At 36.5% G+C, this 18,398-nt stretch overlaps 1 protein-coding gene across 2 annotated transcripts in view; it reads left to right on the top strand.

The window, feature by feature from the left end:
* SLC12A2 (solute carrier family 12 member 2) overlaps positions 1 to 18,398 on the top strand; it is a 107,979-nt gene that overhangs the window by 20,039 nt on the left and 69,542 nt on the right. For both annotated transcript variants that reach the window (XM_045487630.1, XM_045487638.1), the window contains exons 2-4: positions 8,543 to 8,662; positions 9,987 to 10,062; positions 10,380 to 10,475. In XM_045487630.1, the coding sequence (XP_045343586.1) occupies positions 8,543 to 8,662; positions 9,987 to 10,062; positions 10,380 to 10,475 (292 nt within the window). The remainder of the gene's footprint in view (positions 1 to 8,542; positions 8,663 to 9,986; positions 10,063 to 10,379; positions 10,476 to 18,398) is intronic.

An 18,398-nucleotide genomic window follows, 5' to 3' on the forward strand; every position in this document is an offset into this window, starting at 1 on the left:
TGGAATTGATAGGGTTAGATTCAGTGTCAGGGTTCACCTCACCCCCAAATATATAAAATCAAACTATTTTTTAACCCACAAACCAATTCTCATCCAGAATTGAACTCTTTGCAAGTAATTGGGAAGACATCATTCTTATCTCTTTTATGTTTTCCAGATGTTCATGTGCTTATAGAAAATAGTAAGGGGGGTAGGTCAGAAACACGTGGAACTAAGTGCACTAAGGCAGCTTGTGATAACTGCTAACTAAGCTTTTCCATCTTGTTTTTTTCATTTAGTGTGTTTATTAATTTGGGATAGAATTTAAAACAAATTTTGAAAGGAATTCTTATTTCAGTCTTATATGAGATCTCCCTTGATGTTGGACTTGTGACATTTTTGATGGTTATAATTAGGATTTTTTAGCATTTAGATGATGTGCTCTTCCAGAATAATTTGAAATTGGACTAAACATTTTTTGTATATTGTTAAATTTATGTATTCTTTACAATAGCTACTATTACTGTACCTAGGACCTTCTTCTGAATAAGCACTTGTTAAATGCATTTAAAGTTCATAGCTGTGTATCAACATCCCTCCACCCCCACATTCTTCTCCTATTCATGTTGTTTCTGTAACTTTGGATTATTTGGTAAGGTCAATTTACTTTGTAAAAAGGTACATCAGTTCTGACTGAGATCCAAATTTTATTTCGTAGGTCAAAATGCTAGAAAGCAGTGTATACTTATAGTTCCCTAATCTACATTTGGCGGGGTCAATGAATTTTTGACTCCTTTTTTGTGGTAGCAAAAAAATGATTAGATTGTGTGTGTGTGTGTGTGTGTGTGTGTATAGCTTTGTCTTCTTGAAAACTAATTCTCTGTCGTAATATATTCTCTTTTTCTTCGCAGCTTTATCTTCAATGAAATAATCAACCTTAGGTTTTGTTTTGGTTTTATTTTGTTTCATTTTGGTAAAACAGTACCTTTTCTTGTTTGATCCTCACATTAACTGTGTAAGTTAGCGTATTGGTTTAAGAACTACTTTCTAGTTGCAGAGGCAATACTAGAAGCAAATTGCGTTTGTCTAAATAAATAGACCTTTCCACAGAAACATAGACTCACAGTGGCTCCATAGAACATAATGACGACTCATGCAGTATGCATTTCAGGGAGGCAGTAGGCAGACAAAAGGAAGAGGAGTTCTAGTTGCAGGAGCAGTTAAGTGATGCTCACTGGCACGGGTTTTGGTCTTCCTATACTGTGATAAGTTGAGCTGCTTCGCAGGTGCCACAGGAACATCCTTGACCAGGTATCTAGAACATGCAGAATCCTAGGCAAGCTGCCACCCTTCCTCAGACAGGGCATAATCTTGTTCTTGTTGAAAAGTGGTCAGGCACTGAAAAGCCAGGGCACCTAAGAATAAGTTTTCCACAAGTTCTTTTGAAATATATAACCATAAGTGAGTCATAATCTCACATTTCTAACATGGCACTGGCATTTAAATTTAAGTTGCTGTATTATAAGCAAGTTGTATCAGCTGGCTTTATAGTCACGAACTAGAAACCTCAACTGCTTTATGTGGCTGTGTTGTTACCAATTGATCTTTATTTAGAGAGCCTCAAGAATCCAGGGGGATGGTACTGGTGGGCAGGGATTGTCATTTCCCTTTTACAGATTAAGAAACTGACTGTTACAGAGAGGCTGTGACTTGAAATAGGGTACTATTGAAAAGGCACCCAACTTTTTTTTGACTGGGTTAAGCATTTAATTTAATAGAGGCTGCTTTGGTATAGTGGAAGAAAATCCACATTTAAGGCAGAAGACCTACCCTTTCATCTCTAACCTCTGCTGTAAAAATAAGTCCAGGAGGGCTGGAAAGCACCTAATAATGATGCTTGATAAAATTGATTAATGAATGGTTGTTTAATGAATGAGTAGAAGGATGTGATTATGTTTTATGCCCAGAAACAGCTTTCTGCAAATAACAGAAAAACATTAGAAGTTACTATGGACTTTTTTTTTTTTTTTTAAATATTTATTCATTTTTGAGAGACAGAGACAGAGCAAGAGGGGACGCGGCAGAGAGAGAGGGAGACACAGAATCTGAAGTGAACTCCATGCTCAGAGCTTTCAGCACAGAGCCTGACATGGGGCTCGAACCCACGAACCGTGAGATCATGACCTGAGCTGAAGTCAGAAGCGTAACCGACTGAACCACCCAGGTGTCCTAGAAGTTACTATGGACTTTAAAAAAAATTTTTTTTTAATGTTTGTTTATTTTTGAGAGAGAGAGAGAGAGAGAGTTGGGAGAGGGGCAGCTAGAGAGGGAGACCTAGAATCCAAAGCAGATGCCAGGCTCCAAGTTGTCAGCACAGAGCCCGATGTGGGGCTTGAACCCACAGACTGCGAGATCATGACCTGAGCCAAGGTTGCACGCTGAGCCCACTGATCGACCCAGGTGCCCCATGGTGGGCTTTTTAATATATTAAATACAGTTAAGGGATGGGAACATTTCTGTTTTTGAGGAGTGTCCATATTTGAGCATCCATGAGTCTACCTGGAAAGAGTATTGTGGCAGCCTTAGGCCTAAAGTTTGCTCAGTTCTTTAAAATACAATTAACACTGCAAACATTGTCTTTTGCCTGTTGTGACCTGAAATTGTTGAGCAAAGACACTTTTACCAAGTCATTACCAGTTTAATTGTAAAATCAGAATGAATTTGTATTAAAATAAATTAGATTTATTACCATTCTAATAAACATGACTAGAAATGTATTTTATTAGTATTTTAACTATTCAGAAGTTGCTGTGTTGAAACGGTCTTGACGTTTCTTTGCACAGTGATAAACACCTTACCAACTCATTCTTATCCCTGCACGGTCATCTTTCATGAGTATTAGTATCTTTCTCCTGTATATTGTAAAGACCATCTATGCTACATTGTATGCTAGAGATGAAAATTCTGTGGATTTAGTGACTGGGGTATTCAAAGAAAGAGAAATAAATGACATCTTAATGTAAGGTGAGCTAAAGCATTTAACAATGAGAAGTGCAATGATGTGCACATTTGGGACCTGAGAAGGATGTACATACAGGACAGCCTTGCACTCCAGGTTACAGAGCTAGTCTAAAGCAGTATTAAAGTTTTCAGTGGTAATGTTTTGAAAACGTGGTCAAGTATTTTTTTTCTAAAGCTTGACTTTTATCCATTGTTTTGAAAACAAATCTGGTTTCATCATAAGTTGTTTTAAAAATTCTGAAGAAAATTGTTTTGTTAGGGAAGAAAGAGTAGCTTCATATATAAGTGGCTTTTTTTTTATGCTGAGAAATGATGATTAATCTTAGTGGACTATGGGTAGTGTCTTAGATCAAACAGAATTGAAATATGACATTTGATACATAAAAGGTAATTTAAATGGGTGAATTTATGTTTAATTGTTGGTTTGGAAACTGAAACTTTGTAACAATTTTTTTAGATATCCATTGAGGAATCTAACATACATTTATACTATTAAGGTTTTAATTATTAAGACCTTGCTATTTTTCTCATCAAATACTTTTTTTGATAGTTAGGTGTTTACTGAACCTAATCCAAAAAAGAGAAACTGTTTCCTTCTTTTCATGCAGAGGAAAGTTGCTGTTTATAGCACATTGACAATTTCTTTTTCTCATTTCATAAGAATTAGAATAGAAAAAAAAAAATATCCAAGTGGCACACCATTATGTGTATTCTGGCCTGAAATTCAGAGGGTAGGTCTGATCTGGAAATGAATAGGAGCCATCTTTTTTACTTCACATACAGATAGTGTTTAAAGCCATGGGTTTGGTGAAATGACCATAGAAAGAAAATACAGAATAAGAAAAGGAGATGAGTCTAGGACCAAGTGTTATATTTAATTGCTGGGTAGAAGATGCTTTGAGAAAGTGTGGCACTGGAAGAAATGTTTCAAGAAAGAGGAGTCAGCAGTGAAATGCGTTTCAAAAGTTGAATGGAGAGTGACTGAAAGATGTACATTAGATGTGGCAGCAGAGAAGTCTTGGGATGTATTAAAGCTATTTTTGTGTTGTGGTGGGGTGAAGCCAGGTTGGCCGTCATTGAGGAATGTGCTGTAATATTTCAGCAAATTTGGCTGGGTATTTGTTAATGGTTCGTACTGGTGGTTTTGTGTGTGTGTGTGTGTGGGGTGGGGGGGGGGGGTGGGAGGAGGTGGTCATTGTGTGGTAAAAAGTTAACCATCGTTAAAGGAGAAAGAATGATCGAGTTGAGAAGGGAGAGGAGATTACCCATACTGCAAAAACTTTTTTCTCTACTCTGCAAAGAAATAATGGCCATGGAGACCAGAGTTCCTTTTCATTTTTGTATTTTCTGTGTCCTCAGAAAAATGGTCAACTCCTCACTCTTTCTCTCTGTAAGTTTCTTTTTTCATTTTGTTTCCATAGCTTCGCCCACTTGCTCTTCATCCCTGGCCCCTCTCCTAAGTTCCAGTCATGAATTTTTTAACAGCCTGATAGAACTCTTTAATTGTCTCATGACTCTTCAAATTGAGCATGTCCAGCTGAATTAATCATTCCCTTTTCAGGCTAACATAATTTACTAGTATCTCTATTTCTTTCATTTCGAAATCCTTCCACTTACTGAGGGCCTAACTCTCTGGGTCTTTTATTGTTTTCCTGTCTCTTCCTCTCTTCCCCATTCTGTCCTCACCCCGAACAGCAGTCCTGTTTGGTAGACTCAGAATCACAATTGATATTTTCTGAAAGATTTTTCCCCACATAAATCCAAATTAATTTGGTCCACTTGGTCCATCTCATTTGATATGGTATTAGCCATAAAATTCAATTATGTTGTTTATTTTTGACCTTTTATCCATTATGTGAAAAACAGTAAAAAACACAAACCGATCATAACTGTGAAAATGTTACTTGGGTTGAAGATATTATTTATGTACCTTTGTATCAGCATAATTTTATTTCTTAATGGTAAATGTGAAATTTTCTGATTATAAGATTTTTAAACAATTTTTTGTATGTATGCAGAATCCCACACTGACATTTTCATTCTTTTTCTGAAATTAATTTATGTAAAGGAACAAAATATGTGTATTCTACTTTGATTTCGTGTTACTGCAGGAAATTAATACCATGTGAACCCAATTCTATTATATTTAAATGTATTGATTGAACTATAAGTAATAAATACTTGATTATAATTTTTTAATTGTATGCTAGAGATTAGTAACGGTTTTTAAATAGAGCATTGGGACGTGGAAAGGAAGATAACTTTCATTTTATGTGGAGTCATGTTTATTCTAAAATACTGCTTTCATACATGCAGGAAAATCTTCATGTTTTGAATACAGTTGTTCATAGTATAGTGGAAATTTGCATAGTTATCACTAGATCTTCAACTTTGATGTGGAATTCTGATAAACACCCACGGCAAAAATTTTAAGATGCCTGCGTGCTTTTTGCATTGTTAAAAAGACACCCACATTAGGGCGCCTGGGTGGCTTAGTCTGTTAAGCATCAGACTTCAGCTCAGGTCATGATCTCATGGCTTGTGAGTTGAAGCCCCACATGGGGCTTTGTGCTGACAGCTCAGAGCCTGGAGCCTGCTTGGGATTCTGTGTCTCCCTCTCTCTTTGCCCCTCCTCTACTCATGCTCTCTAGCTTGCTCTTTGTCTCTCTGTCTCTCTCTCAAAAGAAACATAAAAAAAAAAAAAGACTCACATTAATACTTAACCTTGGAAAAGTTAGCTTATGACATATATATGTCTTTTTCTTTTTAAATAAAAATGGAAAGGAAGAGGTATTTTTGGATATTATAGAAACTATTTTTTTTGTAATACTTGGAAGATTATATAATAACGTCTCTATTTACAAGTTAAGGGCAGAGCACCACATACCCTAGAGTGAAAGCCAAGGAGCTTCTGTCTGCTTTACAATTGATTGAATTAACAGGGAGAAATTTTTATTCTGGCTTTATTTGAATAATGGAACTGTTGAGTCATCCATGCCTATGAGGAGTCTTTTTTTTTTTTTTTTTTTGAGTGGGGAGTGATCGTCATCGATGTTGTACCGTCCAGAACACCTTCAACGGTGGAAATAAAGCCAAAGTGGGTTGCTCTTGTGATTGAGTCACACAGGCCTCTGGTCACATTTTTTTTCCTTGCCTATACGTGTTTCTAACAGTTATGGTTACTGATTACATTGTTTATACCAGATGCTAAGTGAGGAAGGGGAATAACAAAAGGCACATGGACTGACTGAAATGAGGAGTGACACTCTGCAGTCTGATACCAAAGAAAAAAAATGACCAGAAGTAGTCATTTCAAAAATGAGAGCCAGCAATTCCACTGGAATTGAAAATTCTGTTTTCAATTCCAATGAAAATGTATGTCCACACAAAATCTTGTGCACACATGTTCACAGGAGCATATTTCATAGGAGCCATAATGTGGAATGGGCTCAAATGTTCATCAAGTGAAGAACAAATAGACAAATGTGGTATATCCATACAATGGGATATTATTTGGCAATAAAAAGGAGTGAAGTACTGAAACAACATATGGATGAATCTTGAAAAACGGTTACACTGGGTGAAAGAAGCCACAGACAGAGGCCACACATCACATGATTCCGTTCCATTTGTATGAAATGTCAGAATAGGAGATCCACACAGGCAGAAAGTTGATAAGTGATTGCCAGGAGCTGGAGCAAAGGAGAAATGGGAATGACTGCTGATGGGCTTGGAATTTCTTTTTGAGATGATGAAAATTTTCTAAAATTGATTGTGTGATTGTGGTGATAATGGTGAAACTTGGTGAATTTTCTAAAAGTCATTGACATGTGTACTCTAATTGGGTGAGTTGTGTGGTATATGAATTATATCTCCATAAATCTGTGAAAAAAGTATAGCAGATTAAGTTAATTAATTTTTGTTAATGGGAGTGGTTCTATATACCATACGCTTGGGGCAATCTTCTTAGAGTACGGAACCGTAATCATTGATGCCGAAGATAGTAGTTATGAAACTGTGAGTTATAAGGGCAATTATTATAATTTATGTCCCGTAGGTTCTGTTTTTAGAACTCTGTCAACTATCACAGATTTGTGGTTAACACTAACATTCACGTTTAAGTTCTTCGTGATCTTAGGCGGACTTGTTTTTTGTATGTTTCACGTAGCTGAAGTTATTGCCTTGTCTTTTAATGGAGAATGAGGATTAGTTGAAAATTAGATTATTTTTTTATTGTCATTAAAAAGCCTAGGTAAAATAATTTGAAAAAATATATTTAAAGAAATTATTGCATCTAACCTACAATGTTTCTTCTGTGGCTTCAAAACCTAAGAATTAGTAGTCATTCAACTAAATATGGAATGTAAGAACTGATCCAGGTTGATCTTAAGAAATACAATACATTAAATGGAATTTAATGAGTTTACTTGCCTAATAGATATTGGTCAAGCAAAAAAGGAAAGTTAGGGGTATGACATAGATTTTTCTCTCTGGTAACACAGCATCTGGTGTAGCTCATTTCTGTGAAAAATATTTGTATTAGGAAATCACTAGAGAGTATGAACCACTGAAAATGGCTTAAAAAAGTATGGTAGGAAATCTGGATGACAAGTTTGAGGGTTATATGATAATTTAGTTGATTTTTCTCCGTTTAAAGAATGAGATTAAAAACACAGCTGTATTTTGTTCCCTGCTGTTGACATACAGGTAAAGAAAAATTATGGGGATAGTGTCAGGGACATGATTCTAGACATAAAGCATTTTCCCTGCCCCAACACCTCCCTTCACCCTTCATGATCTGTTTAATAACGTTGTTCCTGGTTTGGAAATGTGTCATTTATCTTGGGTGTATTGGAACTGAACAAGAAAACTAAAGGAAGAGGGAGAGAGAGAGGGAAGTTAGAGAACAAAATATAAGAATAATACAATCAGACATGAAGGATAAAAACCAGTTCATGTCTGAATCTGAGAAAAATTACAATGGAAAAAAAGCACTAAATGGTTGAATGCAGATGAAGAGTGCGTAAAGGCAGGAGTTAGGAATGAATCTTGGGAATCCGGCTATAACGGACTATAGGGGGAAACCTGTTCATTGGTGATGAGGAGTTTTAAATTGTTAATGTTGTAATTTCATTTGTAGGAAGGATGCAAACCAAATACTGTAAAGTTGTGGCCAGAGAAACAAGGTCTGAATTGACTTACTTAGCTAAGCCTATACTTAGCAAACAGTATTTGTTCTCCAGACACCACCAAAGTGTAATTAAAATTTGAAATGATGAAAATGGGTTTACTGTCATGATAAGATTTAAATTTTTTAAACACTCATTAATTAAGGTTTTCCTCTACTTTGTTGCTCTACATTTTTTTTTTAAGGTAAAATATGTGCTGTACATTTTTTTTCTTAGGTAAAATATGCAGACTCCCTTGATTCTTGGAAATCTGTATCCTCTTAAACATGACTAAATGTATTTAGTGATATTTGTCTTTATCAGGTGATTGTGAACTTCAAATAATGAATAATTCACACTTCTTTTATAACCAGGAACCTTTTGAGGATGGCTTTGCCAATGGGGAAGAAAGTACTCCAACCAGAGATGCTGTGGTCACGTATGCTGCGGAAAGTAAAGGAGTTGTGAAGTTTGGCTGGATCAAGGGTGTATTAGTACGTACCTATAGACTTAATTTTAGAGTTACAACATTTCTTTTTATTAGAAAATCTTCCTAATATTCTTATCATTTCTTAAGAGAGCTTGTCTGTTACAGAAGACCATATTAATAACATGTACCTCTTTTTCTTGTATTAAATTCAGTAAAGGAAACAGGATATATGTATTAATGGAATCATACTATAGTTGATTTCCTCTAAATTATATTCTGTTACCTCTTATAAATCTCACATATTGTCATTTGTCAGAAATTAAGTATGAAATGATGAAATTGTTGGAACCATCAGAATCAAGAAAGCTGAACGGGCAATAGAGCTGATAGATTCCTGCTTCCTTTTCTGCTATGCCATTATTTTCTCGAAGAGAAATGTATAAAAGTTAATGAGGAGCAAAATAAAGGAGAAATTGTTTTCTTAAGTGTTGAGGTCACTTCACTAGATAGGTTTGAGTGACTTAGTTTCAGATTTGCTTCTGTTTTTCTGTGTTCACATAGGCACTAAGGAACTGACTAGAGTAGACAGGTGAACTAAAAGGCCCTCCCATTTAGACTTTGGGGGTACTTAAGAGTTGTGTTGACATTTAGAAAAGAAGTCGAGGAGAAGTCCCACTTCTAGGAGTACTTTCATCACTTTTAATGAACAGAGTAAATGTGAAGCTCCAGGTAGTGCTCTTTGCCTATTCTTAAATGTTCATATTTTAGAAGACTATGTTCTATGTGTAAGCATAATAAATAAAAGTAAAAATAAATACAGAAACCTCTGTCAAATAGTTGAGAGTTTTAAAAGATGTGTGAGGAGCACCTGGCTGGCTCAGTCAAAGGAGTGTGCAGTTCTTGATCTTGGGGTGGTGAGTTTGAGCCCCACACTGGGTGTAGAGATTACTTAAAAATAAATATACTTTAAAAAATAAAACATGTGTGAACAATTGGCATTTTGTGTTGACAGATATTTTGTAATACCTCAGTCTTCTGAAGGAATCAGGAAATAAGTCTGTTGATAAAGAACAAGCAAAAATTAAACCTAGTTGCTTTGATAAATGGGAACAGGAACTACTTTCTTAGGGTTGAAGTCTTAAAATACCCTTTTACCTTGTTCAGTTGCTTTTGCTGCTGTGTGTGTGTTATATTATCATTAAATTAGCTTACATTTTAGCTCTCAGTAAATTCTTTTAAAAATAATATAAAGAAAAGGATAAGAGATTTAAAGTGATTTTCTATAGTTCTAAATGTATGTTATCCTCCTTTTGGCTAGTTTAACATTTACTGATGTACTATGTTTGATCACTTGCTTCATCTGTAACTTGGCTTCTTTTCTTTTCTAGGTACGTTGTATGTTGAACATTTGGGGTGTGATGCTCTTCATTAGGTTGTCGTGGATTGTGGGTCAAGCTGGAATAGGTAAGCGAAGTTCCATACTGCTTGATAGACTTGAGAATGAGTAAGCCGAGTAGCTGTGTGCTCATCTAGCCTGGGAACCTCCTAAAATTCAAACAATTAGAAATTATTGTACGCTGTTTTTTCTTTGTATCAGATTGTTGTCTTAATGTTCCTTTTTTTATAATTTTGGTTTGATTTTTCTAAAATGGGGTAAAAATAAGGTAATTGTTCACTATAAAGTAAATTGTTCACTATAAAGTAAATTAGGTTTATTAACCTTTTCTAGATATAGCAAGTTGAAATAAGTATTTCTCAGCCTCTTTTCTTTTCCCCTCAAGGTCTGTCGGTTGTTGTAATTATAATGGCCACTGTTGTGACAACTATCACAGGATTGTCTACATCAGCAATAGCTACTAACGGATTTGTCCGAGGAGGTAAATTCAGTCTTCTCACATCATTGTTACGAGATTACTGTTACTAATAAAGTGAGGTTTAAATTTTTAAATTATTTTTTACCTTTCAAAAAGCAACATAGGTCTGTATAGGTGAGAAATGATACTGAGCACTTTCAAACTAGTATATTTAAATATAAAATTTTATTTCAGCCCATACAAAAACATGTATGTGTCCAGTTACTTAGGATGCTTAATGTATTTTGTAGCAAGAATGGAGCTTCTAACCAATTTCTTCTCAGTTGGGTTGCCCCTTATTGCCTCCTCCCAGATTTCAGCCCTTAGATGAGTGGCATGCATCCTTTATTTGTTTAGTATTCTATAGGTGTAACCTCATTCTTCCCATTTAGGGGAACTTTGACAGAGTTCTTTTCCCATGACCTGACAGCTGGTATATTACGCCCAGAACTCGGAATCCACACTATCAAGTCTTGGTCTCTTCTTTGGGTGCCCTGAGCCCTCTTTCGTTGGAGTCCACAAGATCCGCCTTGTGAGATTTTTACCTCGCCCCCGCCCCCCTCCTGCCAAGGGAGAGAACCCAGGAGATCAGGGGAATGGCTTTGGGAACTCTTGGAACAAGAAGAGAAGAATTCCATTTTCCAAATCAGAACCCGTCATTTAGCTGGAATGAGGAGATCCCTAGAGAAAGGGGAGCACATGGACTTTAGCAGCTCCTGTAAAGTTGTCAGAGTGGACCGACTGACAAGAGGATCAACCTATACCATCTGCCTCACCTATTTTACAGATCAGTTTGACATTATGTATACACAATTTCTGTTTTATCTGCATCAGCTATTTAGAGAACTACATTGAGCCTTTCATTCTTCCTCATCGTCTTCCTATTTCTTACTTACCAGAATATCCAAATCACTGTGGCCCTGGGGGAAGCTAGTAGCAATATGATTATGGCCGTGCTGAGCATGCATGACTGTTGGCTGAAGTTTTATGTGTACATGAGTCTACACTGAGCCATATTGTGGTGTAAGGTATGGATTTGTCCAAAAGTGTTTCGTCAGGCTACAGTGAGACTTTCTTTTTGGCTTCTTGCGTACTGGGTGCCCCATGCTTCTTTTATTTCCGCTACTTCCATTCTGGGCAATAGAAGTGAAAGGAGAAATGAATGCGGTGTTAGGTACTTGTGGGGACCAGCAAGTCACCAAAGAACTTGTCCCTATCTTCAGGCTTTCCAGTCTAGGTTGTAAGCCTCAATGGGGGCACTGGGGCATGAAGCCGTTAGCAGCATGAATCCCACAGACTGTTCTTCTCCATGTGAACACAGACTTAGGGGAAGCATAGATTCTCCTACATCATGACTGAAATGCCATTTCATCTTTTGATACTGCCAGTAGTTTTTATATATATCCATGAGTACACGTACTTTAGAGACTTTGACCACAAACTTTGAAACTTTGCTAGAAGGCATTCAGTTTTCACTTGTTGGTGACTTTGGAAATTTGGCTGATCCTTGACAGAATATAAAAAAGTTGTTTCATCACCTGAAGTGAAAGTTTTGTGGAGTTTTTTTTCAATGACTGTAAGCCCCTTCTGTCACCTCTATCTGCTTCATGGACAGCCGTAATGGGATTTATTTATGTTCCACAAAGTAGATACAAGTCTAAATCTGGTGAGAATATATTGCATCCTATAGTCATGATTCTAAGTTGAATATATTGTTGTGATTCACACGTTTTATTCCAAAAGTCCCTGTCGCTTATTTCTTTGCATAAAAGTTCCCTGTAACAAATGACCAGCCCAGTAGCAGTGAGCACCCCTAGTGCCTATGTTGTGTATTTTCATTCAGAGGAACCAGGGGACCTTAGAGAAACAATTGATTTCCAGATCTGGGCAGGAAATGTACTACAAGAGCCTAGACCTCTTTTGGAAAGTAGAGAGGTAACAAAGGTGCTTGGTTTCAGGTCAAAAGGACCCAGGAGCCAACTTGAAGAAGCTAACACTGACCTAAGTTTGGATAATTTGAACAGCAGTACTACTACTAATAACTGTTTTGAATGAAGATATAATATATGATAAAATCCTTAGGTTCACAGACACCACAAAAAAAGATCTTTTCATTTTTTTTTTACCTTTGAAGAATGCTAGGGAACTAACTTATTAGCAAAATTGATAAATAAACATAAAGAATCTCCTGTTGAATCAAGCTTTCTTGAATGAAAGTGTCCTTACCTAAACTCAGTGTAAGCAAGAAATTGATGAGATTTGTTCTCTGATAATTATTCTATGTGATAAGTGAAGGAAAGAAAATTAAAATGTTCCAACTTTGTAAGCCCTTTACTCAATAAAAGTATCTGAACCATTGTTTTCTGAGAAATTGAATCTGTACTATGTCATTGCCTGTAGCTCCAGGAAGCATTTTATATAATATGCAAGGGAGACAGGAACTTAGTAAATGACACTATAGGATGGTTAGATCAAATTCCAGACTGGGAATGTCTCTGGAACAAGAATCCCACCACCCCCCCTTTTTTAAGTAATGTGTACACCCAACATGGGGCTCAAACTCACAACGCTGAGATCAAGAGTCACACGTTCCACCGACTGAGCCAGTCAGGCACCCAGGAATCCTTATCTGACATAATTTTCTAAGGAGAAAAAGAGGGAGAGAGCTAGGGTTTAAAACTCATGTATAGGTATGAGTTTGTTTGCCATTTGTAACTGTAAACTACTTTGTCTTTTAGTGGGTTGGGACCAAGAGTGCCAAGTTTGGATCTCCTCTAGCCCCATCACTGAGGATTGATTTTCACTTCCTCTCTTAAAAGGGCTACATAGGGAAGAGAGGAATGGAGCTAGAAGTGTCCATAGGGTCAGGGTGCTGAAGGCTTAGATATCTAATGGAGAAATGGAAGGGTATCATGGGAATAGTGATGTTTTGAGGCCCATCTCAATTTTCTATGATTGATTATTAAGGGAATTAACAAGGAAATATTTTACTGAAAAGTTGTGGTTGCTGTCTATAGTGGTTTTAATTTGGAGAGACTCCTTTTGAACTTGCCTAGTTATCTTATTAATATAAAGAACTACTTGAGGTAGTGTTCAACAGTTTATCTTGATTCTTTTTTTTTTTTTTTTTTTTTTTTTTAAATTTTTTTTTTTTTCAAAGTTTTTTTATTTATTTTTGGGACAGAGAGAGACAGAGCATGAACGGGGGAGGGGCAGCGAGAGAGGGAGACACAGAATCGGAAACAGGCTCCAGGCTCTGGGCCATCAGCCCAGAGCCCGACGCGGGGCTCGAACTCACGGACCGCGAGATCGTGACCTGGCTGAAGTCGGACGCTTAACCGACTACGCCACCCAGGCGCCCCAGTTTATCTTGATTCTTAAGTTATACATTGATTTATATTTTACTAATATTGAATAATATTTTATTCTTGGTTTCTAGGGTATATTTCCAGCTGTGTTGCAGTATGTGAAATGTATACTTTTCCTATGTGCTTTTTGCCATAGGAGAGGTTTAAGTTTACCAAGTAACCTTAACATTGGCTTTAACAGTACATTTTGGAGATTAAACAGATACCAATTTATAAAAGTGTAGTTTTTTTAAATATGAAATAACTGCTAACTTATAAACAAATATAATGTCCAGTTATGAAGTCTAGGATAAAAATAATATAACAACATTCAGGGTTTCTTTAAAAAAAAAAAAAGAGTCAAAACTTAAAAAATATAAGATGCTTAGTTTTGGGCTTGATTAGATTTTAGTAATGATGTTTGGATAATCATTACAACTACTAGCAGGTGAGAGCATCATCCCCTCAGTTCTCTCCCTGCACAGAATAAGACGAGCAGTGCTGAGTAACTTCGGCACATCTTTACCTTCATCTCTGGCATAGTCCTTAGCCCAACAGACACATACATTGTACAGATAGTCAGGAGCCAGGGCTCTTTACTGTGCCACAAATCCTGTCCGTGTTGAGACCTGGGTTTTACAGAATTGACCTGCGTCATGTTCAACGAGTTCCGCAACCCAGATGGTGCTGGCCAGCGGCTGCTTTCACTGAGATCTGCATTTTCTAGATGTCACAGGCCAAAGTTCTTCCATCCACAAATAATTAGTCTGTGAATATGAACTTGTTTATGACATAGTGGACAAGCAGAGGCAGCCTTTTATAACATGAAAGTGTAAATACTAGTCGTTCATTGTATTGTGTTATATGACCTGAGGGTTAAGTTGAAAACAGAGATTAGTACAGTTTCAAATAAAAATCCAGGTTACACCAAATTCAGAGGAGTAGTTCTGAACATGTAAAATCAACATAAATGACCAAGATGAAATTTTATATTACTTGTATTTCTGTCACTCAACAGGTAATTGTTGAGCTCTTGGTGACAGGCACTGGGTTTGTAACCATCACTGTCAGACAAGATCCTATTTTCTTGGAGCTGTGTTCAGATAATAGTGGCAATTATTTTTTGAAACATAACTGCTGGGCATGATAACATGCTTTTGACCTATATTATCAGGTTTAATGCATCACAGTTGTTAGTCCCATGTGTAATTTGTATGGATGAAGAGAGCGAAAATGAAACACACTAATTTTTTCAACAAATTTAAATGTTATGCAGGTTTTACTGATGAATCTTTAAGTTTCTGCAGTATGTCAGGATTGTCTTTATATACTTTGATATCATTTTGCTGAAATAATTGAAGACCTCCTCATTCTGTATATAGGTAAAACTAAATATTGGAAGTAATCGTAACATTTTTCACATGGATTCTAAGTGACAGAAAGTGCTTTCTGTATTAGTAAAATCAGATTATCATTGATTGTGCAATTTTTTGTTTAGTCTATTATGTAACTATTCATTCCTGTCATCACCAAGCAATGAGTTGTAACTTAGAAATAAGCTCCATAGTTCTTTCCTTTTATTGCTAATTTCTTTCAAATTACAGCTTTCCAGATCAGTGAAATGTTTGAAGAAGCTGTAAAAAGCAGTTCTGTAACAGTTGAATTATGAGGTTTTATTAGACTTCAGCATAACATTGTGTTTTCAGTTTAGTAAAAACATGACTTAACAAACCACAAGTGGCTCAAATGTGAATCTGGCAAGTAGTTGTAAATAATTTTTCATTTGGGTTTTCTCTTTGACTTACTTAGTGGCATTTCAATTTTGCCAGTCTTTAATGATTAAAAATACTTGAATCTCATTCTGAAATTGTCTACTGCAGAATTAGGGCTCTATGTCTTGACTCTTCAAGTTTAATATTTAAAGTGATCAGTTACAGTGGTAATATAGCACTCAGTCCTAGTCAGAAGATTCCGTGTTAGTTCACACATCTTTCTCTACTTGACTTAATAATGACAACAGAATACAGCAAATTTGACCAGTGTTAACAGGCACACAAAGTATTGTGTATTGGTAAACCAGGGTATTAGAATGTATTTCCTAGAACAGTAACCAAAATGGATATTAGATCCTTTTGGGTCCATTATTGCCCCATTGTATTCTCAAAATCGTTCCTCAGAATGTTAACACAAGGTGGCTTTGGATAAACTGATTGGTCAGTATACAGAAGTAGGTGGTTTATTGCTGTAAAATTCTGGTGTGTTTTCTAAACATTAGATGAATTTTGAACAGTAAATGTTAAATAGTTTACTTTCTCATTCCTAAGTTTATTACTTTTTCGTTATTTTGACCTTTTGATTTGTCTCTTCCTCAGTACCTCAACAAAACCTTTATTTTATGAAATTTCCACAGATACAGTAGAGTATATAGATGATTCATATTATATATATTGATCATTTCATCCACAGTAAACAAAGGATGTTTGGTCACAAACTTCATTTTCGTCTGTTCGGTGGCTAACAACTTTCTGGAGATTTTTTTTTTTTTTTCAACGTTTATTTATTTTTGGGACAGAGAGAGACAGAGCATGAACGGGGGAGGGGCAGAGAGAGAGGGAGACACAGAATCGGAAACAGGCTCCAGGCTCTGAGCCATCAGCCCAGAGCCCGACGCGGGGCTCGAACTCACGGACCGCGAGATCGTGACCTGGCTGAAGTCGGACGCTTAACCGACTGCGCCACCCAAGCGCCCCTGGAGATTTTTATTAGTTAGAAATTTTGAACCTTTTTTTTTTGAGTGTACTTGACTCACTGACCCACAATGTTACATAGTTCTAGATACACAACTTAGTGATTTGACAAGTTGTTACATTATAATATTTTCACAGGGGTAACTACCATCTGTGTCATTACATCGCTATTACAATATATTGAGTATTGTGCTGTGCCTTTTATTCCCATTCTGACTTATTCCTTCCATAATTGGAAGCTTGTATCTTCCTCTCCTCTTCACTCACTTTGCCCAACTCCCCATCTGCCTTCCCTCTGGCAACCATCAGTTTGTTACCAGTATTTATAGGTCTGAATTCTGCTTTTTGTTTGTTTATTCATCTGGAGTTTAGGTAGGGTGTTTTTTTTTGTTTGTTTGTTTGTTTTTTTTGGTTATTTTAGATTCCACTTAGTGAAATCATAGTTTTTTTGTCTTTGTCAGTTTGACTTAGATCACATAGCGTAATCCTGCCTAGGTCCATGTATGTTGTCTCAAATGACACAATCTCATTCTTATTTATGGCTGTGTAATGTTCCATTATGTATGCATACCACATTCTCCTTGTCCATTCGTCTATTGATGGCCAGTTAGGTTCCTTCAATATTAATTCAATGTAATTCCTGTCAAAATCTAATGGCATTTTTCACAGAAATGGGAAAAATTACCATGGAACCATAAAAGACCCTGAAGAGTCTAACAGTCTTGAGAGGGAAAAAAAAGCTGGAGCTTCACATTTCCAGATTTCAAACTATATTTCAAAGCTGTAGTAATCAAAATGGTATTGTAGCGACATAAAAAGGTACATAGACCTGTGGAATAGAATTGAGAGCCCAGAAATAAACCTATGCGTATAGAGTCATGTAGTATTTGACAAGGGAGCTAAGAATACTCAGTGCAAAAACAGTAGGCTCTTAAATGGGAACTGGATATTCACATGCAAAAGAAATTGGAACTGTATCTTAAATCACTCATAAAAATTAACTCAAAATGGATTTAGGACTTAAATTTAAGACCTAAAACCATGAAATTCCTAGAAGAAAGTATAGGGGAAAAGCCCCTTAGCATTTGTCTTGCTAGTGATGTTTTGGATACAACAGGAAAAGCACAAGAACAAAAGCAAAAATCAACAAAATAACAAAAGCAAACATCAAACAAAAAGCAACAACTTCTGAACTGCACAAGAAACAATCAGCAAAATGAAAAGACAACCTACAGGATGGGAGAAAATATTTGCAAATCATGTATCTGATAAGGGGTTAATGTGCAAAATAGAGAAAGAACTTACATAGTTCAATACCAACAAACCAAACAGTCTGATTTTAAAATGGGCAAGGCGCCCCAGTGGCTCATTCCGTTAAGTGTCTGACTTCGGCTCAGGTCATGATCTTGCAGTTTGTGGTTTGAGCCCTGTGTAGGGCTCTGTGCTGACAGCTCAGAACCTGGTTTCTGTGTCTCCCTCTCTCTCTGACCCTCCCCCGCTCACTGTCTCTCCCAAAAATACATAAACATTAAAAAAATAATAAAAACTAAAAATGGGCAAAGTACCTGAATAGACGTTTCTCCAAAGAAGACAACAAGTTCATGAAAAGGAGCTCATCATCACTAATAATCAGGGAAATGCAAATCAAAACCACAATGAATTATCACCTCACACCTGTTAGAATGGTTATTTTCAAAAAGACAAGAGACTGTAAGTGCTGGTGAGGATGTAGAGAAAAGGGAACCCGTTGCACTGTTGGCAGTGAAAATTGGTATGGCTACTGTGGAAAGCAGGATGGAGGTTCCTCAAAAAATAGAACGACCATATCATCCAGCAGTCCCACTTCCTTGATA

This window comes from Leopardus geoffroyi, chromosome A1 (genome assembly GCF_018350155.1).
Source record: "Leopardus geoffroyi isolate Oge1 chromosome A1, O.geoffroyi_Oge1_pat1.0, whole genome shotgun sequence".
Lineage (NCBI taxonomy): Eukaryota > Metazoa > Chordata > Mammalia > Carnivora > Felidae > Leopardus > Leopardus geoffroyi.